Raw genomic sequence first — 21,892 nt, 5'->3', positions numbered from 1 at the left:
GATATTTAATAATTAAGTAAAACTACCACATATTACATATAAATAATACAGAATTATATAATACAGCACTTTTGATAATTAAATTTACTGTTTACATGTTAAAAATAATTAAGCAGTGTTTCTTCGTATTAAAGAAACATCGATAAATAAAGTGCTTTCAAACTGCAATATGTTTATACGGTTATTACGCGTAGGTAATTGATTGTGAAGGAAAATATCGTGAAAACACCGGCACATTTTAGATTCAAAATTAAACGATTTTATTGGATTTTAGATTATTGCACAGGAGGCTGAATCACCTAATAGCGTTTGTAAAAAAAGTTAACCAGATGCATAAAGGTGTCAGTCCCATTACGTGACTTACACGATATAATCTTTACGAAATAGACTTGTCCATTATCAAACAACTAACACGGAAGCAATGTAAATCTGTTGCTTTTTTTCAAGTTTGTTGACAAAATTACGTCCGTTTCGCAGGCTTAAGTTTGAACTAGCTGTAAACAGCGCCCGCGCATCACATATAAACGTGCACTCTCAAACTATCCGCGCGCCTTGCTGTACACTTGACAATAATATTGTCACAGCATGAAGTGATATTTCAGTTATTATATTATTACAGTGAAAATATCAAAAATGGCAGTGATTAATATTAAACTTTTTGGTGAGTTTTTTTAATTTGTTTTTATATTCAAATACCCACACTAATTATACCTACATTTAAACGATTATTAAAATCTTTTATAAACTTTGTGAATTTAGTTTTTAATTTAACTACGATTTTATAAACTACTTAAATACTTAAAATTAATAAGATTTAACTAGGGAAAGTATGGTAATTTTTATTCTAACCCAACGTTTACATTACGACTTAATTAGTAACTTTTAAATTTTAGTTAATTAAAAGTAAATGTATTACACTTTTAACGACGCACTCTTATCAAAAAAATACTTTAAACTACCACAGCATAGTTAAAGGCGTGATACTGAAGTATCCTGGTTACGTTACCCAGGGAAATGATAATGCTTACATTATTTTAATTTACGTTGATTTCGTTCGTAAAATGTTTACCATTAGGGCACACAAAGGGTCTTTCTGATTCTCTATGTGTTGCTGATTCAACCAACCGTAGATTAACAAATAATAGCAATTTCCATAGGTAATCCCTGGGTAATATGTTTTCCCTGGGTTCCTATACCGCGAACGAGCTTGCCTTTCGCGAATATTTGTATAAAATTATAATACTTGTTACATTCAAATCTAGCCTAACCAATCCGGTTGGTTATTTAAAAATAGAATTTTATGATGCCAAAGACAAAGTAGACCTTATTTATGGCTGAACTAGCTTCTAAGATATATTTTATTAATGCTTTCACTCGTGGTTTTAAATAAAATAATAAAAACTAAAATTCTTAAAGTGTCATCAAAGTGATGAAGCTATATATATTATTTGTGAAATTTGTAGAGGTTCATTATGTGTGCGAAACAGATATTTATTAAAGAAATAATTTAATAACGATTTATAGACCTTGCCATGTAGCACGCTATTAAGAGACTGGGTGAGCAATACCTTCATAACACCGGGTTCCTATAAAGCCACGTTAGTTATGCTTTGGGGTCGCTCTCGCTTTCTAACGGGATCTCAACGGCATGAGTTTTACCCCAAAAACCGCCGCTGCACTACAAAGGGGGTAGGAGATAGGACCTTGTTCTGGGATGGACCTACAAAAATAAATGTATATTTATATAATTAAATAGAATAACATAAGCTTATAGATTCTTGTACTTATAATACTACCAAATAAACTAGCCAGTTTTATTACGCTCTCTACGCTGGAAAATGCAAATTCGGTATCTTGATTTCGACATGTGACCCACATGTGTAGTAAATTTTAAAGAGGTCCTGATATCCATAGACACGAGTCAAAGATTGCAGATTCACTTTCGCTTATAGTGTACTGTGCCTAACAAATTGTTTTTCAATCGTTATTGTTAGTAAATCTATTTATCTATAATAAAAAAATATTGTATCGTCACTACAAGATATTGTTAGGTTAACTAATTACGTAATAACTTAAGACAGAATCCCCCTTTATTACAGACTGAATAACCGCCTTGATAGAACTGACTTGCGAGGTTTTGTTGTTATGTTTTTGATGGCATTTATTTTACCTCGACCCCTTCCTGTTAGTCCACCCGAAAGGCATACCCTGACTCAAGATATTAGCTCGTTCTTATTTATATGTTGAATCATATGTAAACAATTTATATATATTTACATTATTAGTGTGTATTGTACTGAATTGTTATAACGTTGTAAAATATTCGCGTTTAAAGAACGCGTCGAATCGCTTTATCACGCACGTAACAATTTTTCTTTTATCTACGGTTTATTTCACTTTTCCTTTGTTTTTAATTATGTTTCGAATAAAAAATAAATTAGTGGCGATCAGCCTTCTGTGCCTGACACGGCATTTTTGGGTCTAAACCAAGGATTAACGGTGTTTTACTTCAACATCCGAGCGAATGTTATATGCGCACATAGCCAGAAAGTCCATTGGTACACAGCCGGGGATCGAAGCTACGTCCTCAGGGACGAGAGTCGCTCGCTGAAGCCACTAGGCCAACACCGCTCTATGTTTTCTTTAAAGGTAACTGAACCAAACACAAATTAAAACACAATTATCATAAATGTATAATTATCTTATAGTCACCATATTTGTTGAACGCTCGCTTTCTATAAATCACGCGACGGAAGGACAGTGTTACTAACAAAAAATATGGCCGATAAATGGATTATGCTTATATCATGCTGCATAAGATAATATAAATATGTATTTCTTTGTAAATTTAAGAGGTAAATATCTACTAGAACAATGGACCTAAAATTAAACCTTAAAAATTATAAAATAATTACTAAAACATATTATTAAAAGGAGTTCCTTTAGGCAAAGTTCTGAAGATACGTTCTCCCTTTGAATAGCTAGACTAATTCGGCCCTTTTTGCTATAAGATAAATATTTATAAATATACTTAATTTTCTTAAATGTTACATAAGTAATATAACATAAAGATAACTAAAAAAATCTAAAAAAGTTCGCTCCTCGTAATAATAATCCAGTTGTCTTGGGCTCGTATTACATCTCTTTTGAGCATTTCTATTTCATAGACAATTAGGTGATCAACCTTCTGTCTGACACACCTTGATTTTTGGATTTTAGACATTCTGGTTTCCTCGCGATGGTTCCTTACCGTACAAGCAAGTTATTAAAAGTAAAAAAATTACACATTGAACAATAACCTCTTTCGATACTAGACAGCTTCAAGTACCTACCTTTGCTTAGCATCTAAAATATAAAACAAATTATCTTAAAGATAATAATTGTTAACTTGTAAAGCCAACTTCTTACTGCCTTACTTATTCGGTGTTTTTTTTAATGTAGTAAAAAATATGTATTATTTAAAAAAACATTTGTAACATTTATGTTTACCCTAATTGACATGTATTTTAGAATAGATAGATTGTAACATAATCTGTAGAAAATGAATTAATTAATAAATATAAAAAAAAAACTAGCAAATGAAATAGTTATATAGAGTAAAATACTTTCTGTTTTTCCTAGATAATACTCATGAATATTTCGACAAGTCCTTGTAATTAATGATAAACTATGTAGTTAATTAAAATATAACACTGGCAGACATAGGTAAGTTCGTCGATATTTTATTTCAGCATTTTCTTTAAAGAAAATGTAGTAAGTCTTACAAAAGTCGAGTCGAAGTTAATAAGCAAAAGTCGTATAATTATTAAGTATGCGTATGTGATGGGTGTGTGTGCGTATAATACGTACAATTCTTAGTGCTCGAGTTTCAAAAACATTCTTTCAATGTTTATACGACAGACAATCAGTGAAAGCAATCAAACATTCCCTTGTTTAGAAAATACACCTTTCCTTTATTTGTAAAATAGTTTGCTTCAACATATTTTTAATACAGTGGAATCTTGATAACTCGAACCTCGTTTAGTTCTCAGTAAGTCGAAAAAACTGCCATTCCCTTCCTCTGTACCCCTAAATACGAGGTATCTCAAATTATTTAGACTTTGTAACTCGAACAAAATATTATTTCCCTACGAAGTATTGATGATACATATTTGTATTCTATAACTCGAATTTCAAAAAGGGACTATAAGTCGTAGTTAGTAAAATATAATGTCTACTTGGAATTTCCTGAAATAATAGCGATAAAATCCAAAATTAATGTTCGGGATTTTGGCTGCTAATATATTGTTTTTGTCTAGTACAGGTCCAATGAAGGAATAGATTCATAAAAAAATATATACTTCAAAATTTAAGTTAAATTGTTATTCAAATTCGACTCGACAAATCCAAAAATACAAAGCGCGCCTCTGTAAGTTGGAATTTCAGCATTTAAATCTTACGTATCTCGAAGTTCTTGTTATGTTGCCGTTGTCTTGACGTTCGAGTTATCAAGATTTCACTGTATTACACCCTAATTCAGGCGTTTAACAAAAGTTGGATACAAGGTTTAATTAGAAACAAGAGATCAGTGTCCGTAGTTTAATTATTAACCACAATTTCTTTAATAATTATAGGACTATATTGCTCTATTATTCCAAAATTTTGACTCTAAATTTAAAATAGTTATCAACTTGATGTGCTAGTATTACACTAACTGGTTGCTGAAAAGTAACTTTCAAGTTATATTAATAAATTCTGAGAAGTCAAACTTCAAACTCCTTCAACAACAACAACTTCAAATCCAAGAAAATTTAATAACAAAACCAAATTATACCCATAGAGCAGTGTTGGCCTAGTGGCTACAGCGTGCGACTCTTATTCCTGAGGTCGTAGGTTCGATCACGGGCTGTGTACTTTCTTTCCAAAGGACTTTCTTTCTATGTTCGCATTTGACATTCGCTCGAACGGTGAAGGAAAACGGGTTGCCTTAGACCTAAAAAGTCAACGGTGTGTGTCAGGCAGAGAAGGCTTGCCTATTAGATTAACAATTGATCATGAAATCTCAGGCCCGGACCTAAAAACGTAACGCCATTTTTTTTAAATTATACCCATATGTAGCCATAAAAAGCTACAACTCTTGGTCGTAGCCATCGATTTTCGGTCTAATGCCGAGTCACAAAATACCTAAACAGTATGAAAATACAAATATTTCCACCGAACATGCATTCTTGTCTAAACGTTGTTAGAAATAGGAAACCTATTTCTCGTTATCAACTGGTTGTTTGGCACGAACGTTGAGTTTCAACGATAAAAGAATTTCAATTGCAGTTCTCAAACGTGATTTTATAGGATTTTTATCTTAAACGATCTGAGTGGTTTTACATTATTATTTATACGGCAGACATAAACAAAAAGATGAAGTTTAATTTGTACTTTTTTAATTACGGTTTTGCATGATTGATGACGTTTTGTGTACAATCCCAAAATAATGACGGTTAACTATTGGTCTAAATAAAATAAGCTTCAAATACCTGTTAATTGAAAGAAATATGTTTCTACCGCTTGAAGAGTGGGCTTTTGGCATAATGCTAGCTTAGTAGGCGAGTCTTAAGAGCCTCAATAATATACGGTAAATATATCGTAAGGAAACCGGTCTTAGCTCCAAAATCGACGTCAGGACGTAAGTCTGATAATAAAAAAAACATTCAATGAACAAGTTTGAGGCCATGGGTTTATAACGTGACTGGGTTATTATTATTTTTATACAATAAAAAAGAATTTATATAATTAAAATTATAGTTAGATGTTATACATAATAAACAAAGCCTTCTGACCGTTAGTTACCAACGATATAATAAATAATTGGTGAGAAAAACAATTATTAATATTATTTTGCAAACAAATATTTGGGCTAACCTGCTCCATCTCTTGCTCTTGCGCCAGACCCTCTGCCCATCTATTTCATTGACGATTTAGATGCAATTAAACTATATTTAATTAAAGCTTCGTTTTTAATAAATCTAAATAATTCTGAATCATCATCGCTTACAAGCGATTTCTTTCACAAACCTTATCAACAGTGATAAAAAAATCCTCGTAACATGTACCAAATACAGTAACATCATGAATCTTTCAGGGCTTGTTTCTATATCCAAATTATTTACCAGTCATAATTGCTAGATATAATCGATGTTTCTATAGAAATAATCGCGGACTTTCTTCCATTGTTTCATCAATATTTTTAAATACGCTATATTATATTACAAAATGTTAGAATTATATTCCGTTTTATACCGAAATAAGCCGTTTTTAACTATTCTTGTCAGTACATATCAATAATATAATCATTATGTTATACGGATGTGATCTTTGTGGAGGCCACGAAATAATACGCCATGACATTCGAATTATATTTCAATAGCCCTTGTGTTGGCAAAGCCTGAAGGCTGAAATGTTTCCAGTTAGATTAAATAGTTCTGTTTAAATATAACTCCTTTAATGAATTTATTATATAAATGGCATATCGTACATGTGTAATAATATCAAATAATTCTGATGTTTTTAAATGTAATAGGAGGCAAACGGGCAGGAGGCTCATCTGATGTTAAGTGATAGCCACCCATGGACACTCACATTGCCAAACGGTTTTTAAAGAATTGGTACGCCTTTCTTGAAGGACCCTAAGGACTTAATATGCAGTAAAGCAAGTCGAGATATTTAAATCATTTCATAAATTGCGATTATATCAATTAGGAAGTCGGTTTAGGTACTCCCGTAAACCGTGGACAATAATAATAGGTACATGTTTATTTTTGATGAATTGTATTTTAGGTCAGTTTTAGTGGCTTAAAAACTAGTTTAAAGCTAACATTAATAATATGTAAAAATACAAGTCCTAAGATCCGGCTTAACGGTTTTATCGAAAAATAGGAGCCGTTATATCGTTAGAGTGAAATTATATGCGTATTTTAATAACGTATATATGTCAACGCAAATCCGTCGTCTGTCGTTATCATTAATCAAACAGGTCATAATTTAACAACTTCAATGTCAAATTAGTTTTTGGGTTTCCCAATATTACTAGATTTGTAAATGTTCGACTGTTTGATAGTCCATAGTAATAGCGATTCCATAGTTATGATTATTATTATTAAATGTACTTTTGAACTTAAAGACTATCAATGTTAATTACTTGATGCTCGTTCCTACGACTGCCTTTCGTCTCTGTGTTCAATTCGGGTTCGGTCGCGAGATTATTACACAAAATATGACGAGACTTATTGTTCACAAACTCTTGTTGCTATAAATATAGGTACTGGTCGGTACGGCCTTAGCCTGCCTGACGAAAAAGGCACTTTGGGGGCCCCGTTATATCAGGTCTGGACCGGAATTAAATCCACCCGTGGCAAAGCCGAATCAGATTAGGGGAAAAAACCGCCTTCACCGTAAGCGTAGCTTACAGCTTACTTCGTTTACTCCAGTGAGCTTCCGTCGTGTTCTTCCAAAACAGACCCGGCGGAGCTGTCAAAGCACTTCCGGCCAACAGCAAAATTACGAACTTCAGTTCGATAGAGCGGTCGGACCAAGAAGAGGCCTTGATAAAGTAGACTATTGACGAAATTAAACGGTTGATGCCAAAAAATCTTTAATAATTTATCTGCTGGTCCAGGTTTTGTTTAAGGTCGTGATTTCTCGTTATTATTATAATTGTCCTTCCTTGACCTCTTTGCGCCACTTACACTCTTTAACCGTTAATTACATTTGTAATTTCTTATCCTGCTCATAGTTATATATTAGATAATTTATAGGTTTTGTATAATTTATCAAAAAATACTGTAATGATGTCTTGCGTATTTTAAAATAGTATTAATTTAAAATTAAAAATTAACCAGTTTCACTTATGCATTTTTTATCTTTGTTTCGTTACACAATAATAAATAAAATATGTGAGAATAATACTTTAGGTATATCTTGCCCTGGATGTTATTTGGTCTTTTATTTTGCTTTAGATTCACGTCTTCAACTCCAAACTGTTAGAATTAATTTATTGACTCAAATTTTGAACTTTTTATTTAAATGTCAAGTGTCAAGATGTTATTCTTTTTATATATACTACCTGTGCTAACTGACTCCCAAAATGTATGTCAAATTTTCACCGAGTGTGTTAAGTAAAGATGGATAAAAATAGTGGCGTGGAGTATGTTTCAGTATGTTTCAATCTATCATAGGCAAATGTGGTCAGCCTTTCGTGCTTGACATACGCCGGCGACTTTTTGGGTCTAAGGCAACTTTCCTCACGATGCTTTCATTCGCCATTCGAGCGAATGTTATATGCGTAGATAGAAAGTCCATTGATGCACAGCCGGGGATCGAACCTTCTACTCTGCACAGATGGATACTAAAAAAAGATTAGGTAGGTTATACATTTTGGAGAATGTATGCCGACCTTCAGTATTTGGAAGCACAAGAGAGAGATAAAATAGGAAGTTAAAACTTTTGACACTGGATTTTTATCGTTTTTAATATAAATGCAAAAAAATACAAAATCCATTGTTTATTTAGTTCCTTCAAAATCTGAATAGATTTGGACAATTAACGGCTATTAAATTCTCATTGTTTTCATTTTTTGCTATGAAAAATCTGAAGATTTGCACTGTTAAAAGTTAAGTGAATAAACAATATTCTTCTCAATGATTTAAAATGCCATTCTCGTGTAGATGTTTATATGTATATTCATGGTCAATTCTAAAACCCTCAAACTATTAACCTCAAATATATACGGAAGTTTTGTAGCGACATCTACAATCAGAACCATGGAGTAAACTGAAACGCGCTATTGAAGTTTTACCAAGGGCTAAATAAATATACAAGATTCGATACTGAAGCCAGGCAGAGCTATGCTCACCAAACAGCCTCAGCTAAGCTAACATTGCCCTTCAGACCAACAGCGATATATATATCCCAACATAAAAATAATCCAGTCAGTAGATTGGCAGACTCAGTTCACTGTTGTGCTTATTAATTTCTCCCTGAAAATAAATAAAAGTGACATTTATGTATTAATACGTTTATGAATAAGACAGTTACGTCTATATTTGAACGATTGCTCGTGTTTTTGCATTTTGCATCTATATGAATATAAAGTAAATAATTACAAAGAAGTATGCTCATACTAATAAAAGTATATGCAGTGGAGTCTAGCTGTCCAATCAAAAGGGATGATATGGCGCCGGTTAACAGCGCATCTCTTAGGCACAACGTAAGAGAAACCGTAAATGGATATTTCAAAAGAGAGAATAAAAGTAAAATGTTAATTGGAACTTCGAAAATAGATATTATAAACAACACTACAACAGTACCGAGACCATCAATTATAGGACAAAGACGTTTGCATTTCGGTCGATTTGGAGGAAAATGGCCGAAAATAATAATATGATTACGTACGATACGTAACGGTACGAACGTAACAAAATAACGATAAAAGTACAAAAGGAATCGTAAATTTTTATGCTATGGTATCGTATACGTAGACAATTTACTCTATTCGTATATATTTTGGCAATTCATGTAAAATGTCACTTTCAAATATTACTGCGTGAAATATTATTATTTTTTCTATATATTCATTGATAATTCATAATTTTTATCATGAATCACAATGAGACTTGATGGGAAACATCGATCTATGTGTTGCAGTTAGTATTATGTGGTAAACTTTGTGGTTAGATTTGTACGACCTTTATTTAACTATAGTTCTTATTTGTATATAATAAGTCTAGTTCGAACATTTAGACGGTATCCTTCTTAATAGGTTAACATTTGCTTTTTCATTCTTTTGAATGTTAACGTTTATGGCACCCAGGACCTCGCAACTCAACGGATATGAGATAAAAACCATGAAACCCATCTTCGACATTAACGAATTTACTACGTCTTGAATTTCAAATACACATTCGAAGCGTCATATTATTTATTTGTTTATTTACATCATACATACGTACGAAATATGAACAAATACAATAGAAAATACTTAATCATACGCGCATTATCTAAGACTTTTTTATTCCCATTTATTTTCGATAAAAACAACTTTAGTTTCGAGAAACGTGAGCTCAGACGTAGACAGGAACAACTGTTTAAAAATGTATTCCCTAGAGTAGATGAGTGTCACATATACAGCACTGTTCTTTTGTTTTCAGACGTTATACCCGTGAGGCTGAATTTATGGCTGATGATATTCACAAGTTGCTGGGTGATCTACATGTTAAGAGTAAACATAAGTCTGAATCTAATAGCAATGGTTCCTGAGCCTGCGCAATCGTCCGCTTCGTAAGTATTCAATTCCGCTTGAAGGCAAACAATAGACGTATGCGCCGGTATTAACGGTATTGAAATAGAGAGCTAATTAATCTAATAGTTTTCTAACCTTAGGAAATGCTTTTACATATCCTTTGCTCTTGCAATGATTGTAACTTAATTCCCACCCGCAAAAACCTGACGGGTGCCTCCGGACGGTGACGTCACACAGCGTGACTTCACGCATTTTTTTTAAAACGGTTCCTCATGGCTTACTACGTCATCGTTTTCTTTTTATCAGGCTTTCCGCATTATTTCGTTAAGTCATGAGGGCCCAATAAATCCACAAAGTTTTGCCAGAAAAATAAACCCTTGGCTATGTATGTTGGAAGCGTTAACCGTTTATAAACAACATTCTAAAACTAATAGCCCTACGTTATAAACGCGAAAGTTGATGAGGTTGTATATGTTTATCTATATCCATAAATACAGCAAAATGGTTTCTTTAATTAGGCGCAAGGAACCCATAAAACTCACTTTTTAAATAGTATATTTATAAGCATAATAGGCTTTTTCACAGTATGAAGAATTAACTGTTATTGACCTTGGTACCTTACCTAGTGGCCTATTAGAAAAAAACAAAATGAAAGCCAAGATAAAAGGTTGCAGAGCCATTGGTCATTATGTGTTTGCAAACAACGTTGAGATGGGACCGTTTAAAAATCTTACTAGAATATATATAAACTAGAACGTAATATAATAATCAATTATATACGCCTATTCGTTTTCTTACGGGCTTTCGCGTATGTCATAATAATTGTTTTATAATTGTAAATGATAATATATAATAACTTAGTATATCAAAGACAATTCTGTAAAAAATATTAGGTAAATTACATACAAATCAAAGTCAAATTAAATAAAATAACGAAATTTAAAAATGCCCTTTACCATTTAAAAACTTTTTATATTCCTGAAAGGCCCACATTTCGGATGTTTTATGTCAATTTTCAATTGATTGAAATGTCATTATAGTGACAGTTCCTTTTTTTTTCAGAAAGAGGTCGCAGTGTGCTTCTTTAAGAGCTGCAAATGAAACATTTAACGCTAATATTACAACGGAGGACGCTAAAAATTTACGAGCACAGGTAATGTTAAGAATAATATTACAAAGAATTAAAAATTATCTGGACATAGCTTAAAACTCATTAAAAACAGATCAGGCTTAGGCTTGAAGAACAAACATATCGTCAATTTCCAATCAGTGCTTAAAAAATCGGTGTGTAAATTAGTTCAAACGAAGCAAAATATTTTTTAAACGCGAAATAATTTCTAATAATTCTGAACAATCAATACCTCTACCAAATTATTGTTTATTTGGGCGATTTTGTACATTTTCGGTTATCATAATATATTATAAATACAAACAAACGGAAAAGTCTCATTAAAGAAGATTATTAGGTTAGGGCTTAATGGCTACCACATAAGTAAATAATTTTTAATAATATTGTATAGTCCGAATCTTAATCAATTATAAACAATACTACACGACAATTATTTTCTAAATTCTATACAATCAGACATGGGACAACGATGCGACGTTGTCGCACTTAGCAAACATTTCTGTTAATATGTTCAAGATTACAGTAAACTACACAAATATCAAATTAGTTCTTCCTAATTATATTGACTATGCTAAATTTAATGGAATAGTTCTCGGAATATAATTATTTTCTAATTTATTTCTGTATATTAATTTTGTACACCGGATAGTGCATGGTGCGACGTTGCCGCACTTACCTGATAACTTTGAGTACGTATGTCCTAAAGTTGACAATTCATGTTGGTTTTTATGAAGTTTGTGTTCACTATTAAGCTTGTTTCTTAATTTTTAAAAAACTTGTGAGCAGCGACTTTACTTGCTTTTGCGATTCTCATCCCTGAGATCGTAGGATCGTTCTGCGTTGTGCACCAAAGGACTTTCTGTGTGCGCATTTAACACTCGCTTATACGATGAAGGAAAACATCCCAGTAATATTCCTATTAGAGAAAACCAATGATCACTAAACAGATATAGAAATCTGAAGCCTAGACCTAAAAGGGTTGTAGCGCCACTGGTTTTTTTTATTAAAAAAAATACTACATACTTAATAAGCGACTGTAATGATTGGTCAGTGTCCATGATGTTATCTAATAACGAAACCCATTTTCCATGTTATTGTGTCAAAGAATTTCTTTTACGCAATCAATTTACGCGATACAACTCAATATTAACATCGAGCTCTGTATTTAACTTTAAATTTATTTACGTAGTAACCTTGTCCTTTGAAATAGTTCAAACATCGTAAATCAAGGGTAATAATAAAATAAAGTGTATAAAAATGCATCAAAGATTGCATAATGCATCATACGCAAGATGACATTAGTGCGAATCCCGAAAAAAATTTGAATTCTAAAAATAGGGGATTTTTTGTTTAGCTTATCTTGTCATCAGTTATAAGATCAACGCTTAACCTTTAACATATTGGTATAACGATTGTTGTTTGTTTAATAATTGGCCATAGACAAATATGTACATAAAAAGGTGTTCAACTGTTTTTCATCGGTTAACTTGGGGATTATCTGAGTGAGGTAAATCCCCCGCTATATTCATAGGAAATTGCCTAGATCCTTTTTAAATAACAATATGTAGAAATATAATAGCGCTTACCAATGTGGGGGTTGGCCTCAGATCGCATTTATTTTGTAATTTTTTTAGACAGTCTTCTGTGCCTAAAACGAAGTTAAGATTTCTATAAGACATGCCGCTTTTCTCACTATGATTCTCACTTGAGAAAGTACAAAGAGAAATCCATTGGTACACAACAGTGATTTGAACGCACGACCTCTGGGTTGAGAGTCGCCTAAGCCACTAACACAACACAAACATTCAATTACTTTGCCGGGAGCCATTATATTTTAAGAGTATTTTCTGTAATCCAAAAAAAATGAGATTATATTAAACAACCTTGTTTTTTAATAGTATACAATGGAGTACTATAACAATTTTACTAACAAACCTCGTTATTTAAGTTTAGTGAAACTATTTTATTTAAAAAGCTTTACGGGTATTACAATAAAATCATACAGCTTAAAATAAACAATAAAAACTAATTGACCTTCAACAGTCAAACAGCATGCTTTATCGGCTAACATATTTTTTTAGAACTATTTTGAGTATCAAGCGAGAAATATAAATTATAAGTATTGCAAAATTTTGGATAAGCTTTGTGAAACTGTAAAAGGGAAAATTTAAAATGGCTTTGCCAAACATATAAAAGTTTTAAATTTTAGAGCAAAGAAACATTCAACTGGACGATGGACCAGCAAGGCACTATTATTGGGGCTTATTTCTGGTGCTATCCTTTTACATCCCTCGTGGGTGGAATGGCAGCGGAACGATGGGGTCCAAGATATGTGGTCCTTGTGACCGTGTTGGTCAGTGGGGTCCTCACTGCGTTGAGTCCAGCCGCTGCTAGATTGAGTTACACCGCTTTAGTTGTCATACGTTTCTTCCTTGGTAGTGCTGGGGTAAGTATTTTAATAATGGCTTTAATAGAACTCTAATAGAGTGTGATTTTTTATATAGAAAACCATTTAACGACAACTCTCTAGAACGCTATAAATTACTCACTCTCTTCAGTGTCGCTATATAGAGTTTACACTTTATATATATTATAGTATTGTACTAAATACTACAATATTAAAAGTCGTAATATCAAAATTGTAATTATAAAAATGCCTCTCTTCTTCTTTGCAAAGTTCATTGTTGAAGGTCGTTCTTATCTTGAAAAACGGTAAGCGGTACATCGACTCGCTACCTCCACACCACTCTTTCATCAGCTTTTCTCAGTGGATTAGGGATGTTGTCTTTACCTGGTGAAACCAACCGGTAGGCGATCGATCCCGACTTTTACCATCACTCCTCCCTACCATTACCAGCTGGTCGAGACTATTTGGTTCTCTGATGGTAACAATTAAAGTAACTAATAAGCAGCATGCCAAACTTACAATGAAACATATAATTGCTTTTAATGAGATTGTACACTGTATACAGTCCTTAATAGAGAAGTTCTTAGATTGATAAGCCAAATCGAGTACTTATTCCAGAATTTGTAACGAGGTTTAGAAGTTACAGAACATTGTGAAACATTTTAAAGTCGATTTTGTTTCTAAAACAAATTAATTTCAATACCAAATTTAAGTTAAGGCCTTGAACAATAATTGTTTAAAGAAACACTTTTTTCATATTCTTTTGTGAACTGTAATTTGTCATCATTTACACATAACATGTGTTATACGTAAACTGACATAGGTACTTATATGTACAAAATTATTTGTTTTAACATCCACGTGAGACTGTAAATTGTGACAAATGGAAATTTGTCAAATGAACAAATGAAAAAAAATTTAGTCGATTTGACACGCTATATTTCACATTAAATACTATATATATATATATATAAATATGATGTTCACCATGTCAATATAACCTAAATACTAAAGGTGAGATTCACAGCAGACTTAAGGCGCAATGTCTCTCGTATGTATGAGACATACTGAATCTTATCTGTAGAGGTATTTGTTTAAAACCATGCAGGAACTGGACCATTTTTTTATGATAAACAGTTCGTTTTAGTCTAGTTAATATCAGACATATGTCACCAAGATAAATAACACAAGAGGTAACGTGGGTGCGCCGGCCACCACCGCGCCGCCCGTGTTGTCGCCCGGGCTCGGCGCGAGACACCAAGCCTTTTAAGTAAATAAAGTCTCTTTTTAGGAAAGGAGAGATGTAGGGGTCTTATAACTAATTTAAAAAAATAGGAACTTAGGGTGTGAATTAAGACTATATTTTTGTGTTAGATTTTATTTATGTAATAGGAGGCAAACGGACAGGACGCTTACCTGACGTTAAGTGATACCGCCGAAGGAATAAGTACTCGCCCATGGACACTCACATTGCCAGAAGGCTCGCAAGTGCATTGCCGGCCTTTATAGAGTCTATTTTGAGAAGTATATATACATACTACTATAGTACTTTAATGCATACAGGTCATAGGCATATATTTATAAAGAATGATCCTGACATTTGAGGAAAGACACTAAAGTATAGAGTTTTATGGCTATTGTTATAATGTTTGCTTTTACTAATTACCGTGTAAATAGTATTAAACTTTTTAGGGTTTCACATATCCTGCTCTCCACGCTTTAGTGGCACAATGGGCGCCCCCAGCGGAAAAGGGGAAGTTTGTGAGTGCGATGATGGGTGGGACCTTGGGAATTGTCGCAACATGGTCTCTCACAGGGCCATTAATGGAAAAATTTGGTTGGGCATCTGCCTTTTACGTCCCTGCTGCTCTGAGTTTCATATGGTGCGGTTTCTGGTGGTACCTGGTCGCAGACACTCCAAATGAACACCCCAGAATATCCAGCGATGAAAAAAAATATATTATGGACGCTCTTGGAGACAAAATCAAGAAATCCAAAGTAAGATATTCACACGTTTAATTAGCTTTACAATCACATACAAAAATGGTTTTGTTTATCCTTCCTGTTTGCGATCTTAGAAACGCGATTATTTAATATACGTGCTAAAGGATAATTTTTGTTTTCAGGGTTTACCACCTTTCAAGAAGATCTGCACATCATTTCCATTCTTAGCAATGATTATACTACACTATGGAAACGTTTGGGGACTGTATTTCGTTATGACTGTGGGGCCGAAATTTGTGTCGAGCGTTCTGAATTTCGAACTGCAAGCAGCAGGTGTTATATCAGCGCTTCCATATCTCGCAAGAATGCTGTTGGCTACTGTATTTGGGTCTTTGGGAGACTGTATATTAGCAAGGAAAATGATGACAACTACAACTATAAGGAAATTCTTCTGTCTATTTTCGCATATACTACCAGGAGTTCTACTAGTTCTCATGGTATATACTGGTTGTTCAACAACGTTGTCTGTGATTTTAATAACTATGTCAATGGGCTTAAATGGGGCAGCGACCTTGACGAATCTTCAGAATCATCAAGATTTAGCACCGAATTATGCCGGAACTCTGTATGGCATTGCAAACGCTATCGGGAGTACAGCTGGATTCTTTACTCCTATGATCACAGCGTATTTCACGAGGAATGGGGTGAGTTGACTGTCACCTAATTTTTTCACGAATAATAAGATTATTTATAAAAGAAATCGTAAAGTATTGCATTCATTGCTCATACGCATAGCTTACTAGAGCTCTTGTACTGTGATTATAAATTTTGTTAGGTGGTTTAGATATTAAAATAGAAGATGTTGCCTATGACAAATTAGGTTTAGCTAATTACTTTAGACAATTACAAATAATGATTCATTATTCTCTTGATAGATATAGCGTCTTTGTTGTTTAGGTGTATTTATTGCAGCAAATCATTTTTTCCTTGATCTTTACAAAGATTACTTCACACAAAGTATTAGACAATTTCAAATTGTTTCCAGAACACCTTCGAACAGTGGCGTCCCGTATTCTTCATCGGTGCTTCAGTATACATAGTAGCTGCGATATTTTTTATACTCTTCGGAACGGGCAACATACAATCGTGGAACTTTATTGCCGATGAGGACAAAAAGACTGAGAACCTCAACGACATGGGTGATACAAAAAATGGCAATATCAAAGACTCAAAAGAAACCTCATTAAGCGTCACCCGCGCGTAGATATTGTTTGACATTTGTTTTAGGTGTTTTATGACTGGGGCTTCAGACAGATATTTTGCGAAACGCAATATACAACTGTAGTATCTTCAATACTTTGATATAATAACAATTTCAGACATTAACTTCTAACATTTGGTATAAACCAAATTAAACAGCGTCTTTGTGTCTCCCTTTAGCTTCAAAAATTGCGAGAATTATGAAGTGCCAGAGTGTGAGACTTGCAAAATGTAATAAAAATTTAGTTAATACAACAACATAAGAAGACAGACAACTTAGAAAAATATTTACCAACAGAGAGATTAAAAAATGCAAATGTTATTCTATCATTCATTGTGTTTACGGGCAGAGTTTAGTCAAATGCTCATTTTCTAACTCGATCCACTCGTTAGCAGGCTACGTCTACCGCAAGATATATTTGTCTAGGGCCCCTTTTTAAATCGACACTGGGAGCAGTTTGAGCGATTATAATCAATTCTTTTGTCTATTTAATATTGCTACTAAGTTAATAAAATATGTATTTATATTTCTGTTGGTCATGTAAAACTAGTAATTAAGAAAATATACTATACCCATTAAATGGTGTTTTATGATTTTGAATTTTTTTGACGCTATTTTGAGCACCTAACGCCGAGACAACGTGGTAAAGTGTATTTTCTTCCAAATTTTGATACGTAATAATTAACAATATAATTACTATTTATTTACAGTCTATAAACATTGTTCCCGATTTAAAAACTATTATAGTTAAAACTGGTCGAAAAATTATTTTAATGGAGTAATATTTATATAAGGATCTAATATTTTTGACCGCTAAAATAGGATACAATATGATAGAAATCGTAGAAACTAAAAAAATGTAATCGACATATAATTTAAAAAGTTGCTATTTCTTGAGAACGTTTCATTGATGAAAATTATAATGTGATTTTAAAATACAGGCAATGTCTTATCATCTGTTTAACATATTGCTCGTGTATCCTTAATTATTTACAGCAAACGTTATGTATGTTAATTTCTGTTTTATTTAAGAATTAATTTATAAGTCAGATATTGAGAGCTGTGATGTACCAAATAAAACATTGGAAAATACTTTTAGATGTTTTGCTTTGTTTGCTAGATATCAATGAAAAGTACAGGGAATAAATAAATAAAACTATAGGTACAATAAAATAATTTAATAAAAAGAAATGAGGCCTTATAGCTTTCGGACCTTTAAGGCAATAACTGTAAGAAAAAAATTAAACTACGCATAAATAATGTGAGCGCAAGATGTGCAAAATTACATAATATATATTACTTAGACATAAATAATGGAACAAAATGAAGCAATTACAAAATATCTAAACAATGTAGTAGGTAATGTTATGGTATGTAAAATTATATTGAAGGGCATGCTTCGGAGTTGAGAATTAGAAACGAGAATGTGATTCTCGAATGCGAGTTTATAGTACAGGTTTACTTAATACCTATACTTAATTACCTAATCTATGATATTTATACCTCACTCTTCACAATAACTTTGATTTGTCTAAGGACGAACGTCTCTGAAAGAACGAACGTAAATCTATTTTACTAGACGCAATTTAAGTTTGTCGTAGATTTATAAACAATGGTAATCATTTTTACAGCGCACTTTGGTGGAAAATTATATAATTCATCGTATGTCGTTTCCGCGGTGATTTGCAGAATGTTAAGATAATTTATAAAAAAATGGTTGTCTATTGTGTATTTTTAGCTACTTTTTATGATATCGCCGTTCGCTAACGTCCAATTGTAAGAATTTGCCGATTGCGATCACTGCGTTTTTTTTGTCTAGTTTCGATATTTCGCCAAAAAAAGACCTTAAAACTTACAAAATTTGTTTAAAATTAGTTTGTTTAACGTGACAATAATGTGGTAGCAATAATAATGCCATCAAAAACATAACTTGTAAAAGAACCCAGTCTCGCAACTCAGTTCTTCTACGTTATAAAGTGTGAGAACCGAGTCGATTAATTTATTTAGTCCCTACGCAAGGGACCTTCTGTGTTACGTTATATACTGTAATAATACAATGCCTTCTTGGTTACTGAAAGTTGGGCTTCTAATTTTATCCACGACGACGTCGTATAACTTTGTAGGGTTCAAAAATGAACAGTTTCGTGAAAACGGCGTTTTCGTACGGCCGTCCCATTATTTTTGCTCGACTTAGCGGACACACTGCCTTGCCCCTAGATAATCCGGTAGCACTACAACCCTAAGTCTTGGTCTCACATTATATCCTTTTTATTTCATAGACAAATAGGTCATTCTTCTGTCTTGCACGCTCAAGCTGCTGGCCAACACTGCTTACGTGCAACGTGGTATCTAATTCAAATTAATTATTAGAAACAACAGTTATACAAATACAATCAATAATGGAGTAGAAATAATACATATTTAGAAGTACAATACAAAAGGTTAAAATAATTAAATCGGAATCAAAATGTAGGTATTATGTTTGTGGCGTACGCACCTATTGTCAAGCCCACAGATTCTAGATTTTTCTTCTTAGTTCTTGTTGGTATAAATAAATTATGTATGTTGGAACTCGATTTATGCGCACCTTGCCACGGGGATCCCTGAACTTGTCAAGCGTAAATAATTACATTTGTAATCTATCATCGTTATTGATATTGATTTAATTAAGTAATATATTATAATCAATATGCCTAATTGCAGTATCTTTATGTTTCTTTCGGTCTTCCGTTTAATACTAAAAACTTATTGTAGCACCAACGGCTGCAACTCACCAGAAAGCGCTAACAAAGTTATTCCGACCGCTTAGCACGTCTCGACCTTAGCCCCTGGCTCATTCGGGACAGTCAGTGGTTGGACTGGTCGTGCATCCTTCCTTTAGGTCATAGCAGCACCTTCCTTCTTCCACATTAACTTTAGTTTCATCATTGAACGTCAAGGCAGAATACGAACTTCCACCCGTATCATCTCAACGTGCGTCGTTTCACAACTGAGCGTTTTTGCCGCTCACCAACACCAATTTAACTTGGGGTCCTTCAAGAAAAGAGCGTACCAATTATTTAAAGGGCGGCAACGAACTCTCGAGTCCTCTGGCATTGAGAGTATCTATATCACTTATCATCAGATGAGCCTCCTGTCCCTTTGCCGTAAAAATTCTATAGAAAGAAAAAAAACATTCATTTTAAGCAGGTTTTTGAAGGGAACGAAAAAGACGAAATATTGAATGGGAGCGAATTTTTATTAGTTAACAATAAAGTGTTTCTATACCGATAAATATTATGAATACAATAAGATATTAACTATGATATGTTGGAAATTATATAATACATACCTTACATTTTTATTTCACATTGACCTCGCATTATGTGACAATTGCATCATAAATTTAGTTTGCATCAAGATAATCTTACGTACTATTGTAGCTGTTTCTAGATAAATAATCTAGACCACGCGTCTTTGCGTGGAAAAAGCAAATCGTGCTTATGACATATTACACCAATTTTTATATGTGATTTACCACTTGTACTACTCCTATATGGACTAAGGTGAACATGCAGAGAGCGCTTTAGAAAAAGGTGGATAAGCTAAACCTTAAGCGGGAAGCCATGGATAAAGTTCTGGAATATCTGCAGGAGGCCCGAGAATAGGTTTCCATCAATACCCGTAATAAATATATACATTTAATATTTTATTAAAAAATCTTTTTTTACTTTAACAATAATTATGAAATACGTATTTAAAACAATGCATTGTTCTTTATAAATAACAGGTAATATACAAAGACATTTTACGAAAATCCGAGCAAAATTAGTATCGCAATACAGCGAGAAAATGCTGCCAGCGTTAAAAGTACACTGCCAGCGGGGACCAAACTTTTTAATTTGTTTTAATTTTTAACTTTTTAATTTGTTTTAATTTACTTTTTTATTACCACCATGTAGCAATAAATTGTCATTCCCTCCTAGTAGACACAATAAATAATCTTCACATCACATACAAACACACACTCACACTCACACTCCATCACATACACACACACCCTTACAACTTTATTTCAGCAAACATTTCTTGGCATGGTCGCTCTCACGGCTAGACTTTCAACCTTTTCACTAGGACATAGGGGTACTTAGGAAGGATAATGTTAGATATATTATTACTATAACTATGCACTGGTAAAAGCATTATTTTTTTTGTACTAAATATGCAACAATTTTTTTTCGTTGTGTGTTATTATTATCTTAATAAAGTAGTGAACTGAATATTAATTTTGTATTCATAGTATTCACTTTCAAAAAACAAGTTAAGTTTAGTTAATCTGTAATCTGAGATATTTAAAGTCTATTGCGTAGATTATATGTACTATGTGTACTATCAATCCATTAAGTTTACAAAAAAAACGGTAAAAATATTACGCAAAGGAAGGAAGGAAAAAATACTACAAGTTTAATGTCATCTTTGAGCGAAACCGCTTTCAAAAACTAGTAACGTGCGTAACCTTTTATTTATTTCAAGATCTATGATATGAAAGCGACTAGAATTTTATGTTTTATGTGCGGTTCGCGACCCCTGGGAAATCTGTAACCGTCTGTAGGCGAGTCGCAAAATCTATGGAGAAAGATCTTGATCTTTATGAGTTAGGTTGGTCTGGTTTTCGCCTTTATATTGCGTTAAACGTGTATAAATTATCTGTTTCCTAATCGTAGTTAAATATATTTTTATGCTATGGAGGTAGAGTCAGCAAAATTACGCCTTTCTAGCATATCGCGGTCTTGCAGCCCAAACTATATAATTCCATTTTTTTATATAAACTTTATTTCTATCTTTAGGCCCTACTAAGTCGTATATTTTGAGATACGACTTAGTAGGTTTCACTTTGGTGAA

At 33.0% G+C, this 21,892-nt stretch overlaps 1 protein-coding gene across 2 annotated transcripts; it reads left to right on the top strand.

Annotated features, from left to right (window-relative positions):
- The first annotated feature begins 282 nt into the window (after positions 1-282).
- On the top strand, positions 283-18,103 carry LOC123713088 (sialin-like). Of its 2 annotated transcripts, none has more exons than XM_045666588.1 (7): positions 283-661; positions 10,179-10,308; positions 11,333-11,423; positions 13,609-13,845; positions 15,499-15,804; positions 15,933-16,454; positions 16,796-18,103. In XM_045666588.1, the coding sequence occupies exons 1-7, from the start codon at positions 634-636 to the stop codon at positions 17,012-17,014; spliced, it is 1,533 nt and encodes a 510-aa protein (XP_045522544.1). In that variant the 5' UTR covers positions 283-633; the 3' UTR covers positions 17,015-18,103. The 2 variants fall into 2 exon arrangements, with proteins under 2 accessions (XP_045522544.1, XP_045522543.1); XM_045666587.1 differs by lacking the exon at positions 283-661 and adding an exon at positions 9,609-9,674.
- Positions 18,104-21,892: the final 3,789 nt, after the last annotated feature.

The sequence above is a fragment of the Pieris brassicae genome, chromosome 8 (assembly GCF_905147105.1).
Source record: "Pieris brassicae chromosome 8, ilPieBrab1.1, whole genome shotgun sequence".
Lineage (NCBI taxonomy): Eukaryota > Metazoa > Arthropoda > Insecta > Lepidoptera > Pieridae > Pieris > Pieris brassicae.
Note: the sequence above shows the minus strand (reverse complement) of the source record. Positions and strands in the feature narration are given on the sequence as shown.

Bases quoted from the DNA above. Each gene is read 5' to 3' on its own strand.
- LOC123713088 (XM_045666587.1), top strand. From the start codon at position 9,638: ATGAGACTTGATGGGAAACATCGATCTATGTGTTGCA. The intron at 13,846-15,498 runs GTAAGTATTTTA...TAAACTTTTTAG, and splicing joins TCTTCCTTGGTAGTGCTGGG to GGTTTCACATATCCTGCTCT. The intron at 15,805-15,932 runs GTAAGATATTCA...TTTTGTTTTCAG, and splicing joins ACAAAATCAAGAAATCCAAA to GGTTTACCACCTTTCAAGAA.